The sequence below is a fragment of the Thermobia domestica genome, chromosome 9, assembly GCF_964235325.1.
Source record: "Thermobia domestica chromosome 9, izTheDome1.hap1.1, whole genome shotgun sequence".
Classification (NCBI taxonomy): domain Eukaryota; kingdom Metazoa; phylum Arthropoda; class Insecta; order Zygentoma; family Lepismatidae; genus Thermobia; species Thermobia domestica.
The window spans coordinates 217,136,603-217,156,203 of NC_137462.1; the positions used below are offsets into that span (position 1 = coordinate 217,136,603).

Below are 19,601 nucleotides of genomic sequence, written 5' to 3' on the forward strand. Positions count from 1 at the left end.
GAAAACGTGCATATTAATCGAAAAGAAGAAATATAGTGAAACGGGAGGAGATCATCATTATTTATATTGACTGTTACATTGCACAGACCTGGCCATGGGAGATAAGAAAACATAGAAATTAATATTCTTTTCACATGCAACAAAATCCCCCAATTCTTACTCCCACAATAATAAACTAGGTACACAAAATTAATTTAGTAGCTCGTTCAAGATATTCATTCATTGGAAACCCCCTCTGCTTCTTTTCATGGTGTGTGCACGTAATTTCCTGTCGTCTAAGCGAAGAATGGCAATGAGTTAGTTAAACAGAACCCGTATGATTGGAAGCATGTGTTCCAATAGTCTACTCTCCCCTCTCATGTTCACGCACTCGGATGCATAGGACAGAAACAAACACCTCTCTTTCTCACACAAACGTCAGTTGATTAGTTCACATGAGACGCGTTAATAGCTTCTAAGAATTACACACAAGAACAGCTCTAATTTCTAGACAGACAACTCAATTTAGCTCCAATGGATCCTGTTCGGGTTTTCAGAGACATGTATTTTCTGAATCCCAAGCAATCAAGATCACATTATTCTTATTATAATTATTTTTAATTGAAGAGCTACTTTCAAAGACGTATGTTACAACATATATATGTTCAAGTTTTAACATAAATTTAAGTTGAAGTTCACCCACATCTTTAAATAGCATATATTATTCTTCCCCTCTCCCCTTTTGCGAACGTTACCCTTGATAGGTTTTAGAAAAGAATGGGACTAAAGATTGAATAATTTTACTCAATTTATACGAGATATTCAATGTTCGCATAAGGGCATTACCATAAACATGCACAAAATTAAGGTCAATGTGAATAGTTACAACAAAGGCTACAATGCTTTTGTTTCCCCCCTAAACTATTATAAGGCTAGGAGTCTTTAACAGTATATAAGATGTCATCAAATGAAAAGATCAATTTCAAAATATCCTGTCATCTGTGTAAGACTCACTTTGTGTGTTGTGTATACCTACGGGTATATGTGACATTCCTGTGGAGGGGCAATAATAAATACAGTAAAAAACAGACAACAATAATAAACTGTTTAAAATGAATTGTTTAAATTGTTTAAAACAAAATAATAAATTGTTTAAAAAGCACAGAATACTTTATTACCATTATCAATAAAAAAAATTTGTCGTGCCAAGCCCAAAAAATTAATGCCTATTCGACGGTATATATTCGGCTTGACATGATTTCATATAATAATAATAATAATAATAATAATAATAATAATAATAATAATAATAATAATAATAAATCTGTGCTTTTAAACGCATATTACTATTATTATTATTGTCTGTTTTAGCGCTTTTATTATTTCTACATTTTAATGTCTTTTTTTTTAAGTCGGTTCATATTTTTTCAAAATGTTTTATTTTTTACTTTGTAGTGATTTTTCTTTATAAGAAATCGTTTTTTTAAAAAAAAGCTTTTAGACGGGCCGCGATCGCTCAGTGGTAGAGCGTTCACCATTGGTGCATGGGGTCCTTGGTTCGATCCCAGGTAGCGCCCAGCAAACTTTGTGGCAGACAAACACCGTGTGCGTGGATTTTCTCGGGCTTCTACCGTTTCCTCTCACTTTCTTCATTCCAGTATTTCCTCCATTTCTCATCATCACTGTCTCCTTTAGCCTAGCTGGCATGACCATGGGACGTAAAACTTAGATTTCATTATTAAAAAAAAAAAAAAGTTTTTATTTTCTATTTGTAGTGCATTTTTTAATTTTTTTCTTTTGAGTTTCGTAAGTTTTCCATTTTTCCGTTATCCAGTAGTTTAGTTAGATACCTAGACTAAAGGTAGGATAGTAAATCCCTATAAAAAGGTCCTCTCTACGAAACAGGCGTGAAGAAATGTGTAACGATTAATTATCAAATTATTGAAAAACTATTTCTTTTATTATAGGTAACACTCTTCGCTGAGAATAGCTTATTAAGTTAATGAAAACTGCAACAAAGTATCATGTAGTCTAAAATTCAGTTAGCGATTTGCGCATGAGATAGCGTTCCGAACCGCAAGGTATATTAGTCGCAGCAACGGGTCTGGCTTAACATCATTTGACAGATGATAGTTGGGGCTAGTAGATGTGAAAAAGGTTTGGAATTCTTTGAATCAAGTGTAACGTATTGCGCTGTGAGGATAAGTGAACTTTCCGCAAAACTGTGCTACATTTTACAATTTTATTTCGTTAAAGGTGCAAATTGTCTAAAGCAGCCTTCGTTAAGTCATTGCTGCTGTAACGTAGTATACATACGTACTCTTTCCATTGAGCGAGAAATTTACCTGGACTTATTTATTACAAATTACTGAAAGAAATGAGTGTTCTTCAATGATATTTCTTCTTTTCCTCAGTAACTACAGGCAAATGCTCACATATTATAATTCTTGAGATTTTTTTTTTTTTATGTATCTTACATCTATTTTGGCTATTTTACATGTCCATTTTTAGTTTATGTTTTACTAATTTTTGTGTCTTTGTTTCCTGTTTGAAGCGTCTAATTATCCGCAGCGTACTAATAACAAACCTATAGGGAATCACGATTACTCATTGGTAGAACGCCAAAGATTTGATCACAGGCAGCGTGTTCTTGGCGGATGTCATTGAGAGAGGGTAGGGGAAAGATTAAAATGTGGGGACGGAGAGGGACATTCACGGACATTCACACATGCAATGTTAGAATTGAAGAAACGAATGACCAGACAGCATTCATATTCTGAGGAAAATTGATTTTGTGAAGCATAAGAATCAAACGTTCTCAGTCGAATACATGTAAAATTTCGAGAAATTCCACGATTATTCCCCAAAATGATGAACAAAATATATGTTTAATTAAAGTGAATGATTGTCAAAATAAATTTTTGTACCCTCCTACCTGGAATCGAACATGGATCACGTGCTTCAAAGACGTACTTCCTAGCCACCAGACCAGCGAGAAGAGCTTGTTAGAAGATCGAGACTGACGTGCAAATAAGATTTTCCGTATAAAACAATTTTAGCTTTAGACTTTTCTAAAAAACCTTTGATCAGATTTCGTATTTTTACTATCTTGGAGTAGTTCAGACTTATCTCGCTTACCATTCAGCATAAACATTTTTTTTTCCACACACTGCAATGTCTGTTTGTGTATTTACACGTACTAAATAACCACTCCCAATAGAAATAAGAGTATATTTCCCATTTCCACGTCTCAAAAGCGTTGGCATTTTTGAGATATACCAGAAGAACATGGTTTGTCAAACAGTATTCTTTGTGGGTGAGTGGTTAACGGTTTTGCTTCATGACCCTGTCGTTCTTGGTTCGAAACCAGTCTCTGAAAGCTATTATTTTTTAATTCTTCATTTTTCAAATTGTAAAACAAAGTAGTTAAAGCTATTTTAGTAGAATATATAATATATCTTTCTCTCACTTGGTAATCTGATGCCTCAAAAAGTGTTCACCTTAATTCGAGAACTGTGGGTGTGATGCTTCCAGGTTCGTCTGAGAAATTTGATTCTAATGCTTCACAAAATCACAATTTTCCTCAGAATATGAATGCTATCCGATTTGTTTTACCAATTCTAACCTTGCACATCTGAATGTATCTGTCTTTATCCATATATATATATATGAATCTCTTTCTCTCTCCTCTCTTTCTCAATGTTGTCACAAACTCTCATGTCCTGGGATAAAACCACCTACTTTTGATACCAAATGTAAGAGCTCTATCAACGAGCCATCATGACACCGTTAAGGTTAGTAGCGTGTGGATATTTCAGCACTTCAAACAGGAATCTTAGACATAAAAATCAGTAAAACAGTCGTTTTTTTTCTGGAAAGTTCTGTGTCTTTGCAGTAGGTGACCAATCACAGAAAAACTACATCATATTCTGGTAAAAGTTAAACAAGACATTAAAAGGGAAACATTCATAATATCGGCAAAATCTAAACTTCCATCACAAGCGTTAAATCATTTGGAGATAGCTGTCTAACAAGGTTCTTACCCCTTCGTTCTATGCAACCAGTCATACTTTATCATATTTGTGGTTGCAGCATATTTAGAATTTTTTTTCTCATTAGGCATTGTAGGAATTATTTTTTAAAAAATAATTATTTTTTCCGAATATTTTATACGTATAAACCTTCATGGAAAATTGCTTATTTGATTAGTGAAAGCCGCATCAAAATATGGCCAACGGTTCTCGACATAATTGCGTACAGCTCTCATATTATATTGTATTATATTAAAGAGCTTAAGTCAAACAGATAGCGATTTTTGAAATTGAAGTATGTGTGGTCAGTACATCGCCGTACTGTTAAAGCTAACTTACTTTCTTCAGTGATGTATTGAAGCAGCCCTGACATTCGGTGATCTCAAGGGAATCCTTAAAATAATGCTATTGACTGTTGACATTTTATAAGGACCTAACTACGAGAACTTATATAATGCTCTATGTCTTCATACGTATAGCATTGATAGGTAGAAAAAAATGCACAAGAAAGATAATATCTAGGTATAGTAATGTATGATAAACTATGAATTAGTCCTTTTTATACGCTGTTTATCCTGAAAAAAAATAATCAAAAACCCAGATTCGTTTCATGATTCACTTTGATCTGTTAAATTCACACTTTTACTCAAACAAGATATTTTCTCCCGCTGGAACTTTTTGTTTTTTAATCAAAGGTACCTTATCTCATAGCCTGTCAGATAAGAGATGAAAAAAGGAAATTTATTTATTTTATGATATCTAAAGTGGATTTTAGACCTTTACAGCTCTTATTTTCAAGCCCAGTCTATAGACAGTGCATGCAGGTCGCTTTCAAAATTCGAAACAAAGGTTAGATAAGATCGAAAAGAAGTCTACAGAACACAAAATACTGTATAGCACAAAGAGCATACGTTTTGCATGCTTTTTATATAAGCATAAGTAACTTATTTAATATGTCAAGCCTGCATATACATATCTATAAAGGCAACGAAGAAACTTCTGTCGCTTTTTCACCCAGCATCTTCGAACATCGATATATCACCTAAGGCGTACCTGGAAGATAAAAAATAGTCCCCATCAGCATCGACGACCTTCTGTCAACGTTCTGGAAGGCGGTAGAATTTGGTGGGCTGTGAAGCGAAGAAGGTATCAAGTGCATTTTGCGCCTCTACTAGAGATCTGAACTGGCCTCCTCTAAGGTGATTGCCTAAAGAATGAAACAGATGATAATCGGACGGTGCAATGTCCAGGGAGTATGGCGGATGCAATAATGCTTCCCATCCAAGGCGTAGAATTGTGTCCCGGGTCATCCTAGCCACGTGGGGCTTAGCATTGTTCTGTAACAGGAGGATCCCTTGCTTTTCAGAAGCATTGGCTCCAGAGTTTTGAGTTTTCCTTGAACACGGCTCAACTGCTGACAATACACAGTTGCAATTATGCTCTGATTAGCTGGTAGCGGTTTCCGATGCACGATACCGCGAGCAGTCCACCAAACAGACAGGAGGACCCTTTTCTGGTGCAGTGCTGGTTTGGGCTGTTCTGGAACCGGTTCATGGGATGTAGGCCAATGATGACGGCGCTGTGGAGCTTCCTACAGGACCCACTTCTCATCACATGTCAACATCCTGTTCACAAATAGCTCCCCCCTCAGATGAGACAGCAAAGAAACACAGGTGTCTGCTCGCGTTGCCTTCTGGTCCGGAGTCAAATCATGTGGGACCCATCGATCCAACTTGTAGTGCTTCCCAAGTTCGAGGTGCTGCCGAATGGTTTCACCACTCACACTGAACTGTAATTCCAGTTCCTCACATGTCTGGTCACTGTTCGCCCCAATTGCTGCCTGAAGATCCTCATTTTGCACATACGTTGGTCTTCCGGCACGTGGTGTGTCTTCGACTGTTTCATCACAGTCCTTAAACTTGTTAATCTACCGCTGCACTGTCCGCGTAGTTACGACGCACTCACCAAAGGCCTGGCATATCGTCCGCGCCGCTGCAGCGGCGTTTGACCCCAATCTGAACTCGTACAGCATACATGCCCTTATGACGCTTCACTTTGTTTTTACGCAAGTTCATGGTGTAACTGAACTACCACAACCAGGTAGTACCCACACTAACAACTGACCTTCGCCTTATCTCCATTCGCATTCAACTCACAGTGTGAGGGCCAATTGAGCAAAGACCTCCATAAAAAGCGACAGAACTTGGTTGGTTACCTTTATACAATACAATCGATAGAAATGATATTGTTTCCGGAGTTGTTACGTCAACTTTACATGAGTCTATTGATATTTAGCTACACTACTTTCCGTTGTCATTATTTTCCTTATGCAGACTTTCGTTCCCTATAATCGGTTTGAAAATATCCTCTTGTCCTACCTTCGCACTGAAATCCCCTTATAGACTTTTCATATGGTATCGCGGGAGTTGGTCAAATAGCCGTTCCACTTCTTCGTAAAAACTGTCTTTTATTTCGTCATCCCTATCTTCTGTTGGGGCATGTACATTTAAAACAATAATATCACACTACTGACCCTTAAGAGTAATAAAAGAAAGTCTGTCAGTAACAAATTCAACCCGCTTAATTGCTGGTAATATTCGTTTGTGAACGAAAAACCCTGTTCCTAATTGGTGGTTTTTATTTCCTTCCCGTAAAAGAACGTAAAATTTCCGGATTTCACAGATCCATTTCCTTCCCACCTAACTTCCTGAACTCCTACTAAATCCATCCTGTATGTCTCTAACTCACTCGTTACGGATTTTAACGCCCCTGCCCTATAAAGACTTCTAATATTCCATGTTCCAAATCTCAAGTCCATTTTCTTTTGCTGAGGTCGTGCCAAATTATCAGTTCTTTTTTTTTTTTTTTTTTTTTTACAGGATGAGGTGATTAGCCGTACCCAAACCCCCAAGCTGGAGGACCACTCCTAGTCGTCTGTCCGCGATTGCTTATTCAGTATATTCGTAGCTAACCTCTATATCTAGAGGCCTTCTTCTCAATCCGCAACCTGAGGACGCGCCATGCCGTGGTGACAGAAACCCACGTTAGGTGTATATTAGACGCCTTTTAAATTTTAGAAATTGTCAAAACTTAAAATTGGTAAATGGTCTATAGGACTAACGTATATAGTTCTGTAAATTTGGATTATTCATTTTGTTTCCTTCCATAGGTAAAAATGGCCAAAAATTGAAACTTTAGGAAGTTTGTGACCTAATTTATCATATGGTTTTATTGGAATATGTGATTATATGAGCGGATACATGGTCTCCTTTGGTTCACTGGAAATAGGTACCTTGAGATGTTCTTAAGTTTAGGGAGTGGTACATTGGTACACCCTTAAATTTAGGAATTGTCAAAAAATAATAATTGGTAATTGTTCTCTATGATTTGGTTAATTCGGATGATTTACGTTGATTCCTTGCATGCATAAAACATCAAAATTTAAATTTTGGGGATTTGGACCGCATCTAAGATGAGATACTTTATAAAATCCTATGATCATATGAATGAATTCACGATATATTCTAAAGTTATTGGTGGAAAGTTATTTTTATTGAAATCTGATAGGTAATTATTGTAAGCCATTTATATACATTAACAATCTCACACTGAGTCTTAGGATTTATAGTCTAAGATCATTGATGTAAAAATTTAGAATTTGTAATCTTGGCACCATTCATCGATATGGCATATTTCAACCATTGGGACCTACTAACTTAGAGCAAATACACTTTCACTACGTAACGCCAGTTTCTGTCTTTCCCTTGGTTACTGTTACCAGAGGCTTGGCCAGCGCATACAATGTCCAACGCAACTATGCTGGTAATCACGTCATTATTCCCCCATGTTCGAATACAATATTTAGCAAATGTTGAGGCAGTGGAGTCATTCCTTCTTGATGCTAAAACTTTATGGCCTGGAGTTCAATAATATTTGAATGTATTCTCCCGGAGTTAACATTACAGTTGTAAAAGTGTTGGGATTTTACGTGTATTTGCGAGAGAGAGGGAGAGAGCGGAGTCTGTAAGTAAGTATTGAACACAGCTGGCGTTTATAGAGTAATTTGAATTTCAGTAACATGTTTGGTAATTATTCACCAATTTTCCCATAATGTGATATATATAGTAAAAACAGAAACTAAGAGTAAACTTCAAGTGAAATGTGGGTGTCAGAATGTATAAAACATATCTGTCACATTGAACATATATCCAAAGGTTTAAAAGACATCTTTCTGCAGAAAATCATTACATCCACTCAATGAACTACAGGGTGGCCCAAAGGTAGGTATACAGTCTGGTACTGATCGACTTACCGCATTTTATATAATTTACTTATTGTTACCCATACAAGTTTAACTTAGGATAGTTTATTATTTGATTTTAATTTCCTTTCACTTATACGCTAACGTCGGAATAGACGGAGGCATATAACCTTATTATCTTAATAAACCGTCACACTTAATCAACGCAGGGTTTTATACCTACTTTTGGGCCACCCTGTATAATCACTTATCCGTATCTCTTACTGCCTCAAAGGAACGACCGGTTTGTTGAAGATAATACTTTTTTTTTTTTTTTTTAATCTTAAGTCCCTTTGCTTATGAGAACCTGAAGGAAGTTTCAAAACTGATTTGTCTGTTTCGATATCCTGTTTTAACACTTGCGGAAATCAGTTAAGTGTTAGGGTTACCGATGAGACGAGACGGGACATTTCATTCAATGGCTTAAGGAAACCAAACCTTATTGGACGCAGAAAACAAAACCTCGCCACTAAATCACATGCTGTGCTACACCAATCTAGTCTGAATTGCTGTTAACCATCCTCCTAGGATCTTACTTTATACTCAATTTTTATTTTTGGTCTAGCCGAAAGTCTTTCTTCCATAGGCTTCCTTATATGTATATATTATGGTATTCTGGCTTGTGTAACCTTATTCATTCATTTGACCATTCAAATAACGTTGTCTATGAAACAAGAATTGAGGATGTCTCGCCTCGAAAACGTGTCGTGAAAGTAATGTCTTACCTGGAAAGTGAAGATCTCTCTCTTTCTATTGAAAGAATTGTCTCCTTTCGTATCTCGTAACGAAAATGCTGTCTCATCTTGTCTCGTAGATACCCCTACGTCCGATTCTGAATGATGGGCGCAACTGAGTAATCTATTTCTGTATATATTTCATTTGATCTTTGAAGAACTACCATTATCATATAGCCTATTTGAGTCTACTGAATTATCATCATCCATTAATGAAAACTGGATGTTATAGGTAGATAATCAAATAAGTTAAAGCCTTAAGAAAAATAAATGTTTACATTTATCGACATTTGATTAATAAACCATCTTTATGCTATCCTTAAACGGAATTTCTACTCGACAGAAACACCTTCTTGTTCTCCATGAACTTTTGACGGAAACCGCAGCATCTGGATAGTCCTCCTCCCATCTAGAGACAAGGTCGACTGAAGAAGACGCGTGCCTTGGTTCTTTGGCAGTTGTTGTCTACTATGTTTATTCGTTTCCCTTCTTTCCTTCCTTTAGTTTGCCTTTTCTGTGCCGCTGTGTTTATCACTTCTCTCCTCTCAGTTTAGAAGCAGTCAGTAAAAACGAGCAGCCAGTAATTGTCAAGGCCGACACGAAATAAGCATACTTTATGAAAATGTCCTTTGCCTTGTCACTTGAAAATTAAATATCATCAAAGAGAAACGCCTATTTACAACGGAAGTGGATTGTCTTTATTCCTCACAACAAAACATCTACCTACTTAATATGGAAAGTTGCAAATATCTCTCGTGAGAAGAATACATATAAATATTCTCTACTTATTATAGTAGAATTTACCTTTCTGGAACAACAGCTCATGAATGGCTATGGCCAGCCAGATGATACTGTATAAATTAGGTGATATGCGGTCAGTGCATCGGCTCTCAACACAATCATTGAGTTTCTAGACCAGAATTCTCACCTTAATCAAGTATCTCTCTTGCTCAACATGATAAGTCAATACTCAAAGTTCTGCGCCATTTCAAAGATCACCATTTCATAATACAGTCCAGCATACAATATTGTACATGACAAATTGGGACTTTCGCAAAGTCAATGGAATGGGTATCCAGGACCTGACAGACAAGCAAAAGGTAAAACACCATCTTTGGACCACAAGGTGCGTTATGAATACAAGGGACACGATTTTTTGAAAGGTACAGTCACGGATACAAATCTGGATTGTGTATTTTCATTGTGAATATGTTTTGGTTTGCATATCTATAAAAGTTTCGGAAGAGACAATGTGTGCTACTTTTCGATCTCTCCTCGCACATTTTCAACATCATTAATTTAAATAAATAATACTGTTGGGACCCCGCCCTCGCAACGCCACTTCAATTTATGAAATCGCCTTAAAAAGATGAGACTGAAGGACGATTTATTATCTGAAGATGAGTAAATGTATAGCAATAATAGTCCTATCAAATAATAATAATAATAATAATACAAAGTTCTAGCCTAAAATTAACTCCCTGACCTCACAGCCAACGAAAGGTACTCAATTATTCAGCCCAAATTCACTCGGGAAAAGTTATTTTCGCATTTTCCCCAGCAAATAGCATATGAAGTAAATACCACATTCTACTTTAAATAGGGAAAGACTTCCTCTGAATCTCCGTTCATCACACAAATTAAACTGAAAATTGAAATAAGCTGCGAAGACCTAGATTCACATATAACTAGAAATGCAATAATTTAAGAACTTATTATTGTGTTCTTAAAGCTCTTGTCTCCTCTCGGACTCACACTTAAGAGCTCCCTCATGGCTATATGGATAGCGTATGCGCCTTTGGCGTGGAAGACCCAAGTTCGATTTCCGGCGGAAGCTCAAGTGGTAAGGATCTCACGTTTAACTGTAGATCCACACAATAACAGTATCAGTTTGGGAATAATTTTCCTATTAAATAAACCAGCCTTTGTTTTCGAGACTTTCCAAGTTCATATGCATTACATACTACAGAAATTTCAATACTCGGAAATCATGACGTCACAAACTGCACTTACGTGTTTGGGACTATAATAAAAGACTGTCACAAACCTCGATGCTGAAAAAGATGATAACTTCCACAATAAGCCAAACAAATAAATCACAATCAACTACCAACAAAATTACAAGCAAATGGTTTATGAAAGCTTCGAATTTGAAATACAGATATTAGAAATATTCTTGTCTTATATTAATTTTTCAATTAAAAAATAAAATAAAATAAATAATCGGGAGTAATTTTCCCTATATATATTACATATGTTTGCGAGTCTAGACTCATCATGACCAAAGGGAATAGCTACGATATATTATCAAAGATATACCAACGAACCTATGTCATATTTCGAAGTATAAAATGTTCCCAGCAAGGAAGCCAACTTTCAAAGTGGCACATACACAGCATAAATGTTATAAAAGTAACTCATTCTACCTATTGATTACCATTGAAGGTGCGCTAATTTGCTTGTACTTAAGTTTTGCACATTATTTCTAAATACAATATATACCTTGTAAACTTGTTTAACACGCTATCCCTTCCGGAAGTGCCCAAACTTGGCCAAGTCAGGTTTCATTAAAATGCTTGTTTATCTCTCTTTTTCCTATTTACCACATGACATTAACCACTCCCATACTTTCACATGGCATTTGGTTTGATTAATGAAGTTAGTTCTTAAGTTATGTATCTGACGTAACTACATTTTGTCTTTTTTGTGAGTTTTCCATATTCCAAAAAATAAATTAATTATGAGTGAGGACTACGGAGATTGCTCTCCTTAAAGTTTTCTGATGTCTACGGGTATGATGTGTTACTAAATGAATCGCCATCGTAGCTACTTGCGGAAGAAGAGGAACTAACAATAATACTTTAGAAAATGAAATCTTTAGTTTTACGTCCCACGATTATGCCGGTTAGGCTAAAGGAGACGGTGATTATGAGAAATGAATTAAACAGTGGAATGAAGAAAGTGGGAGAACCCCGAGAAAACCCATGAGCACGGTGTTTGTCCACCACAAAGTCCACACGGCGCGAGCTGGGATCGAACCAGGGACCCCAAGCACCGGAGGTGAGCGCTCTACCACTGAGCCACCACGCCCCTGACAATAATACTGTTCGCTGTGAACACTCAGAAGGAAGTGATAGGGAGAATGGAAATACATGTTGTATATGAGAAAGAGAGAACTCTTGTTCAATAGAAGCTTAACATACCCTTATAGGATAAGTACTGTAGTTTACCTTAAACCGTGCGATTCCGAAGCGCAGTGCCTTGTCGGGATCCAAGAATTATAACGCACATGTGCTTGCAGCTCGAATATACAGCAGCGTTCGAATTAACTGGGATATGAGAGAAATTACCCCCCCCTTCTCTCGTCAAGTAATTTCCCCGGCTCATCAAAGAAGAATTTCTTTGCAAGAAAATATTTCTCCGATTTCATATACAACATACGTAAATACTGTGTATCTTACATCAATGTGTAAACAAAAGGATCAGATAAACTTGTATATCACGAAAAGTCTACCCCCTCGTAAAAAAGCTTAATTCGAACCCTGATATGTAGTACCATCTAACAGAACATACATGATTGCAGAGCTGAAGAAAACAGTATTGCAGAACATGATTTGGTCTGCACTACGGAAACAAACATGGCTTCTTGCATTCTCCGTAACGTAAATCCTATCATGTATGATGCCCATCGCTTTGTTGTTATTATTATTATTATTATTATTATTATTATTATTACAGCAAAAACTTAAAAACAATAAGAACATCAAATTTGGAGAAAGATTTCAAGCAGTATCTTCGGAATGTTATTAAATAAACTAAAAACTGTTTCGAGGTATTTTCAAGTAACTAAAAATAGGTTTATGATGTTAGAATATCGGGATTGAAGCTCCTGCACCACATGAAAATAACGATTAGTTGATTAGTGTAATTTTGTAAATACTTTCTAAAATTAAGATAATGTATTTCTTATTGAATTATTTAGAAATAGGCATATATTCAATAAAACAAAATTGAATATTTTGTGTGCAAACATGGAATTTCTGACTTTTGCATCTTGTTTACACTACTACACTATCAAATCACGAATTTACAGATGTCACGCGCCAAATTGAGTTCTGGTCTTTACTGAACCTTATGACAAGAGAGATTGAAGAAGTTTCGCCTACAGCAAAACAACATTCCCATCTACAATTCATTGTAAAATCAATTCCATCAGATTTTTGACAGGAACCCCATCACCAAAACGGCGACGGATAGTTGGCGGACCTCAAACAACGAAATGGCGGATCGTCGGTGGCTGCTGCTAATGGGTCTCCAACGAAATTACGTTTACACCTTTAGCGATACGCCGCTTTGAGTCCGCGACTCCCCGTCAATGCTCTCTTTCTGTGAGTAATATACTGTATCCACAAAACTAAATAGGTAAATGAATACATACATACATAACGTTAAATAAATAAAATATAATAATAAAAAAACACTTCTCAGGAGTAGGTTCGAACCGCCGACCACATGATCAGTAACATTTTGTCTTTACCCACTCAGCTATTCCCGCATTACAGCTCTGTTGTTACTCAACGCGTCTATTTATAGATATAACATTAAAAATTTCTATTATAAGTAAAAATATTCACAGTTACTTCCTGGATTTAAAATCCATACAATTTTTATGCGGTTGGTGATTATTTTCCGTTTCAACATCCCCTCCCCATCATCTCAACTATATAATCTTTGAGTTTTACGTCCCACGCTTATGCCGACCAGGCTAAAGGAGACGGTGATGCTGAGAAATGAATGAAATGGTTGAATGAAAAAAGTGAAAGGAAATGGGAGAATACCGGGGAAACCTATGCGGAGGGTGTTTGTCCACCACAAAGTTCACTTGGCGCGAGCTGGGATTGTACTAAGGAACCCATGCACCAAAGATAAACGCTCTACCACTGGGCCCCGCGGCCCCCTGTCTCCTGGACGGGAAAGGCTAATCGCGCTCTATCCGGCTTCAGTCTGAATACGAAATCGAGCCACAACAGCCCAGCTTAAATATCGAAATTGATCCGAATGCGTCCTAGTCCTAGCCCTGTCAAAAAAAAAAAAAAAAAAAAAAACTATCTTACATCTGATGAATAGTCTATTGTGGATCAGTTTCGTTTACGTACTGAATTCATTTATTTGAACATCTTAGTAAAAGTACTCGGCCCCAACAAAAACACTCCCATATATATATATATATATATATATATATATATATATATATATATATATATATATATATATATATATATATATATATATTATGTGTGTGTGTGTGTGTGTGTGTGTGTGTGTGTATGTATGTGGGTGTGTGTGTGTGTGTGTGTGTGTGTGTGTGTGTGTGTGTGTGTGTGTGTGTGTGTAGAGAGAGAGAGAGAGAGATACTAACATGGCGAAGAAATATAAATACTAACCGTATTGTAAGGGGTCCTTCACATATATTGTAAAAGGGGGCCGCAGTGTGGCATAGGTTGGGAAAGCCTGTCTTAAGACATCTTGAAATTCAATTTTTAAGAGGGAGGCACGGTGGCTAAGTATTTACTTTTGGTGAGTGGGGTCCTAGGTTTGATCCCAAGCCAAATAAGTTTGTGGTGGTCAACATCGTGTCTATGGATTTTATCCAGATACTCCCGTTTCCTCCCACAATCTCATTCCACCAATTCTTCGAACATCTTTCACTTAGCTAAGTCATCAGCCTCCTTTAGCCGAATCAGAATTAATTAATTAATCAGAAGAATTAATTAATTCCATTGAACACTTGACGCAAGAGTCGAGGTGAACTCCATCGTAGCTATGGTTCACGAACGCACATTTGGCGCGGAAGACCCGAGTTCGATTACCATGTTAAACTGTAGGTCCAAGTCTCATATAGAATCGCTGCTGAAAGGAACGCTAAATTTCAATTCAAGGAATAGACGAGGAGTCGCAGACACCGATGTTAATATAACCGAGTTCAATTGTACTTTTCAAAAACTAACCTACAATAAAAAGAAATGTACTGCAAAATAATAAATACAGTTCCTGGCCATATTATTAGACATTTTTTTTTCGAAATTGATGGTTTTTAAAGGAAAAATAGGCAATAATAACCATTAGTTACCTGAAAAGTTCCCAGTACGTTATTTGAACCATAGCCAATATGATAAAAACATATAGACCTACATTATTATTATTATTATTATTATTATTATTATTATTATTATTATTATTATTATTATTATTATTATTATTATTATTATTATTAATAATAATAATAATAATAATAATAATAAGAAGAAGAAGAAGAAGAATGCAAACTAATGTACGAATTAATTTGTTTATTTGAAACAATGGACACTTTAACATTCATTTTCCTTTCACAAAATGTAGATTGTTTTACGGGTTCTTTGCGGCTGAACTTTGATTGTTGTAAAGGAAGACGACTGTATTATCAAAAAAGAGGGGGTGGGGTGCTCTTATTAAAAATGATGCCGACAATTCCGAATGTTATTGTTGTTGAATAAACATCCTACAGTTAAATTCAAGCTGAGTAGAGAGAAGGACGGTTTTCGAAAAGCGGATCGTTTTTGCACTACATTTTGCAGAGCAATGTCGTTTATCACTATAGGGAAAAGAAGTAACTTGACACAAAGAAAGATTGCTGAAATAAAAACTTTAATACAAACTAAAATGCATTCGAACTGAAAGATTTCTCAAAGATCTTATGTGTCTGAAGCATTTGTGAGATGAATTAGGGAGAAAATTGACTATAGTGAATCGTGTGAACCACAAAGGAAGGCCAAATACGGGCGCAAAACAATTTTTACCTGAAGATCTTGACGCTGCTTGATGAACATTTGTCTCAGAAATAGATCTGTTTGTGCAAAGGAACTGAAACAGAATTTTAAAAATAGTTCAAGCTTCTGAAAGAACAGTAAGGCGTAGTTCTCTGATATGAACCTGAAGGCACGCTGCTAAGAAGCCAAGATCAACCGCTGCCATAATTCACAAACGTTTTCTCTAGGCAAAGCTCACAAAGATTTTAATTTTTGGAGACATGTTCGCTTTAGTAACGAGTGCGAGTTTGAAATAATGGGTAATAAAACTCAGTTTGTAAGAGGCTGCCCAGGCTGATTGTCTTGTGCGTACTGTAAAATATCCGGAAAAGTTATGATTTGATCTGTCATTAGTGGCAAAGATACAGGGCGTATGTACGTTATTCAAGGAACAATGAGGCAAAAACAGTACAGAGAAACGCTTAGAAGAAACTTGCTGCCCCAAGTAAAAGAATGGTTCCTAAATGAGGAACAGTTCCATTTAATCTAGAATGGAGCAAACAGTTTCTACATAATGAAAATTTCCCTCTCTTGCCCTGGTCGCGTAATTCTCCCGATATGAATCCCACAGAAAATGTTTGAGAACTACTGAAAAGAGAAGTGGCAAAAAAAAGAAAAAGAAAAGAAAAGAAAGAAAACGACAAAAATTGACCTATTGGAGAAGCAATTCAAGTATGGAATCACCTTCATATGCAGGACATAGTACAAGCATGCACTGATTGTATGCCAAAATGAATCGAAGCTCTGATAAAGTCAAAGACTGTTCCACTAAATATTAAAGAAATATCCAAGTTGTATCTAGTAAGAAACACAGTAGTTTAATTCATTAATTATTGTAATTATAACTAATGTCACCATGCAGGGGCGGATCCAGGGGGGCGATCGTCCCCCCCAGAAGAGGAAATTTTCTTATTTTATATATAAATAAACTCATCCATAAAAAGTTTGGAGCTCTTAAAAGTAGCTCTAAGTAGCAGTATTACTACCGACCAGCCCCCCAGGAGTCCGTCCTGGATCCGCCCCTGTTACCATGTAATCAATATATTTCATGTAACAATAAAAAAATAAAAGCTAGATAAAAACATATCCTATGTCTTTTGTCACCAAGAGTAATCGAGAAACGCGCCCTGTTTTAGCCTATGAGAAACGATAACAAATGAAGGTAAATTAACTTCAGTACAAGAAAGTGTGAGCGGGGAACATGATAACCCCGAGAAAAGTCACTGACAAGAATTGGATCGCAACTAGACCTTGGTGCGACCTAGGTTCAAACACGAGTCATCTATAAGAAAGTAAGTTTTTTTTACTGCTGAGCATCTTCCTAAATTTCCTCCGAAGCTACTTATGAAACACCACTAAGCCAGTAATTTTGTTATAATTTACTAACTTGGGATGTTGTTACAAGTTTGTTTGGTAATAGGGGACACGGTAGTAGTGGTAGACTGCTTACTTCTGGTGCTAAAGTTCCATGGTTCAATTCCGGTCTATTTGAGTTTGTGGTAAGCAACATAATTTTCATTTCTTGGGTTCTACAGCTTTGTCCCGCTTCTATTATCAATTCACTTCCTTAGGCTGGATGGCATAATGTGGGAAATTATACAAAAGAGTTTGTTGTTGTTTTAGTGACAAGACTACAAAATAGTTAAGGTATGTCAGTAAGTTTTTGTGAAGGGTATGAGGTATAAACAAGTTTTATCAGAAACTCTGAACTAAAGACAAGTAGTGCTGCCTTTCAAGTGCCACGATTATTTTTGATAACCTAATCTACGGATATGTGGCAAAAGCTCCAATCCTAAAGTCCTCTAATTACATCTGTGATTTATTTTAATTCAAGAACAACACCATCTACTTAATAATAATAATAAATGTTGAAAATTTTATGGATGAACTTTCATGTTCTGAATTGAACTTGTAACTAAACAATAGCAAGGCCTGTTCGTAGTTTAGGATCCACTGCTTGCTACTGCTAAGCTGGGATGGGTGAAGGAAGAAGGGTGTAAAAGAAAGTAAACGAAAAAGGGAGGAACCTATAAATAGACTTACCGAAAAAGTCCTCCCAGCTGAGAGACCCATCTGAATCCCATTCCTCGGTACTCATAGTAACACCAGTTGAAATCATCGTTAACATAGATATCACTGCATTTCACTTCCGATATAGTTATTTTTATGTTTAAGAGATCAAAACAGATGTTTACAATACACAACAGAGGCTATATAGATATCACATGATGAAAAATATAACATTAATTTACATTAGTACATCTTGCATGTATCACAGTTGTAACGAATTTGTTCACACACTAATTAATTTTTAATCACTCTGATCCAGTGGATTTTATATTATAATTGTTACTTAGTTACTATATGACAACACTGCATACAACTTGTCACCACACCAACTTTCCGATTATATCAACCAGGTTCGGGAATAAAAACTTTGTTTCTGAAGGTCGACGGCATCGGAAAAGCCGTCACGGATCGCAGAAATTTGCACGAAAAAAAAATCCACACGACCAACAAATCTACTTTTCAAATCATCTGCTTCGAAAATTTTATGTCACTCGAGCTTGGCGGAAACTTCATTCACTATTTTGTTTGACACCTTTTCTTCTTATTTAAAAGTTTGCTCTTCACTGGGAAAATATGTATATATAAAGACAGTACACTAAAATTGGGGGAGTTATGTCAAGTGACAACAGCGCGCGTGGCGGCAACTTAGTTAAACCACACTTAAAAACTTTTCCTACTTTCCGCTTGCTTAGCTGAGTAACATTGAGTTCACGTGGGGATCCTTCACATCACATGGCCTCAACCAGTCCAGCCCAACAGCCAACTTACGAGTGACACGCCGGCTAATAGCGCGCCTACAATCGCAGACTGAACTTCGGAAAGTTCATTTCTAACGAGAGGGGAGTGAGTTTTTCAATCTTGTAACTACCAGTGCTACAGAACAGAGAAGAAAACGTGCTTAGCATCAATCACACAAAATACTTACACGCGCAATTTCAATGTATCACTGAATAAAAAATCTATAAGTATAGTTGCTATTACACTGATGACATTATTATTATTATTGTTACTTAAGCAAGAATGACGCGATTAAAAAAAAAAAAAAAAAGTAGAAAAGAAACAGCTCATTCTGCAATTAGAGGATGGTAGACACAGATGCAATCCATGCAGAGAAACATGTTTCGATGTTTTGCTTTCAGGAATATTGAACCGTGAAGCATGCGAAAAATTTCTTATTTTCTTAATATTTCTTAATAAGAACATCACGCTTTTTCTCACAGTGAATTTGTACTGAAGTAAACACAGTTTCGTTTGCAAGGCATACTAATTTTATCTCCGAATTTTACCAACAATCAAATTTCTGTTTATATAGCGCATTTCAGTTAGAAAAAGAAAGAAAGAAAGCAATATCAGACAGAAAAGAAGGGAGTGATTTAACTATAATAGGAAAAGTCATTTAAGGAGTGAGATATGTAATAGTCATTTCGAGTTTGCGCAACTCAGTGGCGTAGCAATAGGGTAGGCAGGGTAGGCATTGCCTACGGGCGCAAAGCATTTCGGTATATTAGAGGGCACTCCAGGTTTTTAATAAAAAAGAAGCAAATTGTATAAACGGAGGCCCAAGTTTCTGCGGTCTTCATTTCCGAACATGGCAAGAATAAAAATTCCTGCTCACTTCGCTTGCAGTTTATTACATTTGCAT

At 36.4% G+C, this 19,601-nt stretch overlaps 1 protein-coding gene across 2 annotated transcripts in view; it reads right to left on the minus strand.

The window, feature by feature from the left end:
• The window catches only part of GEFmeso (Guanine nucleotide exchange factor in mesoderm), a 784,292-nt gene that overhangs the window by 359,274 nt on the left and 405,417 nt on the right, over positions 1 to 19,601 (minus strand). The window contains exon 1 of one of the 2 annotated variants that reach the window (XM_081725857.1): positions 17,933 to 18,735. The exons of the other annotated variant lie outside the window; for it this stretch is intronic. Coding sequence (XP_081581983.1) covers positions 17,933 to 18,017 — 85 coding nt within the window. The 5' untranslated portion in view covers positions 18,018 to 18,735. Of the gene's footprint in view, positions 1 to 17,932; positions 18,736 to 19,601 lie in introns of those variants that run through there. 2 annotated transcript variants of the gene reach the window in all.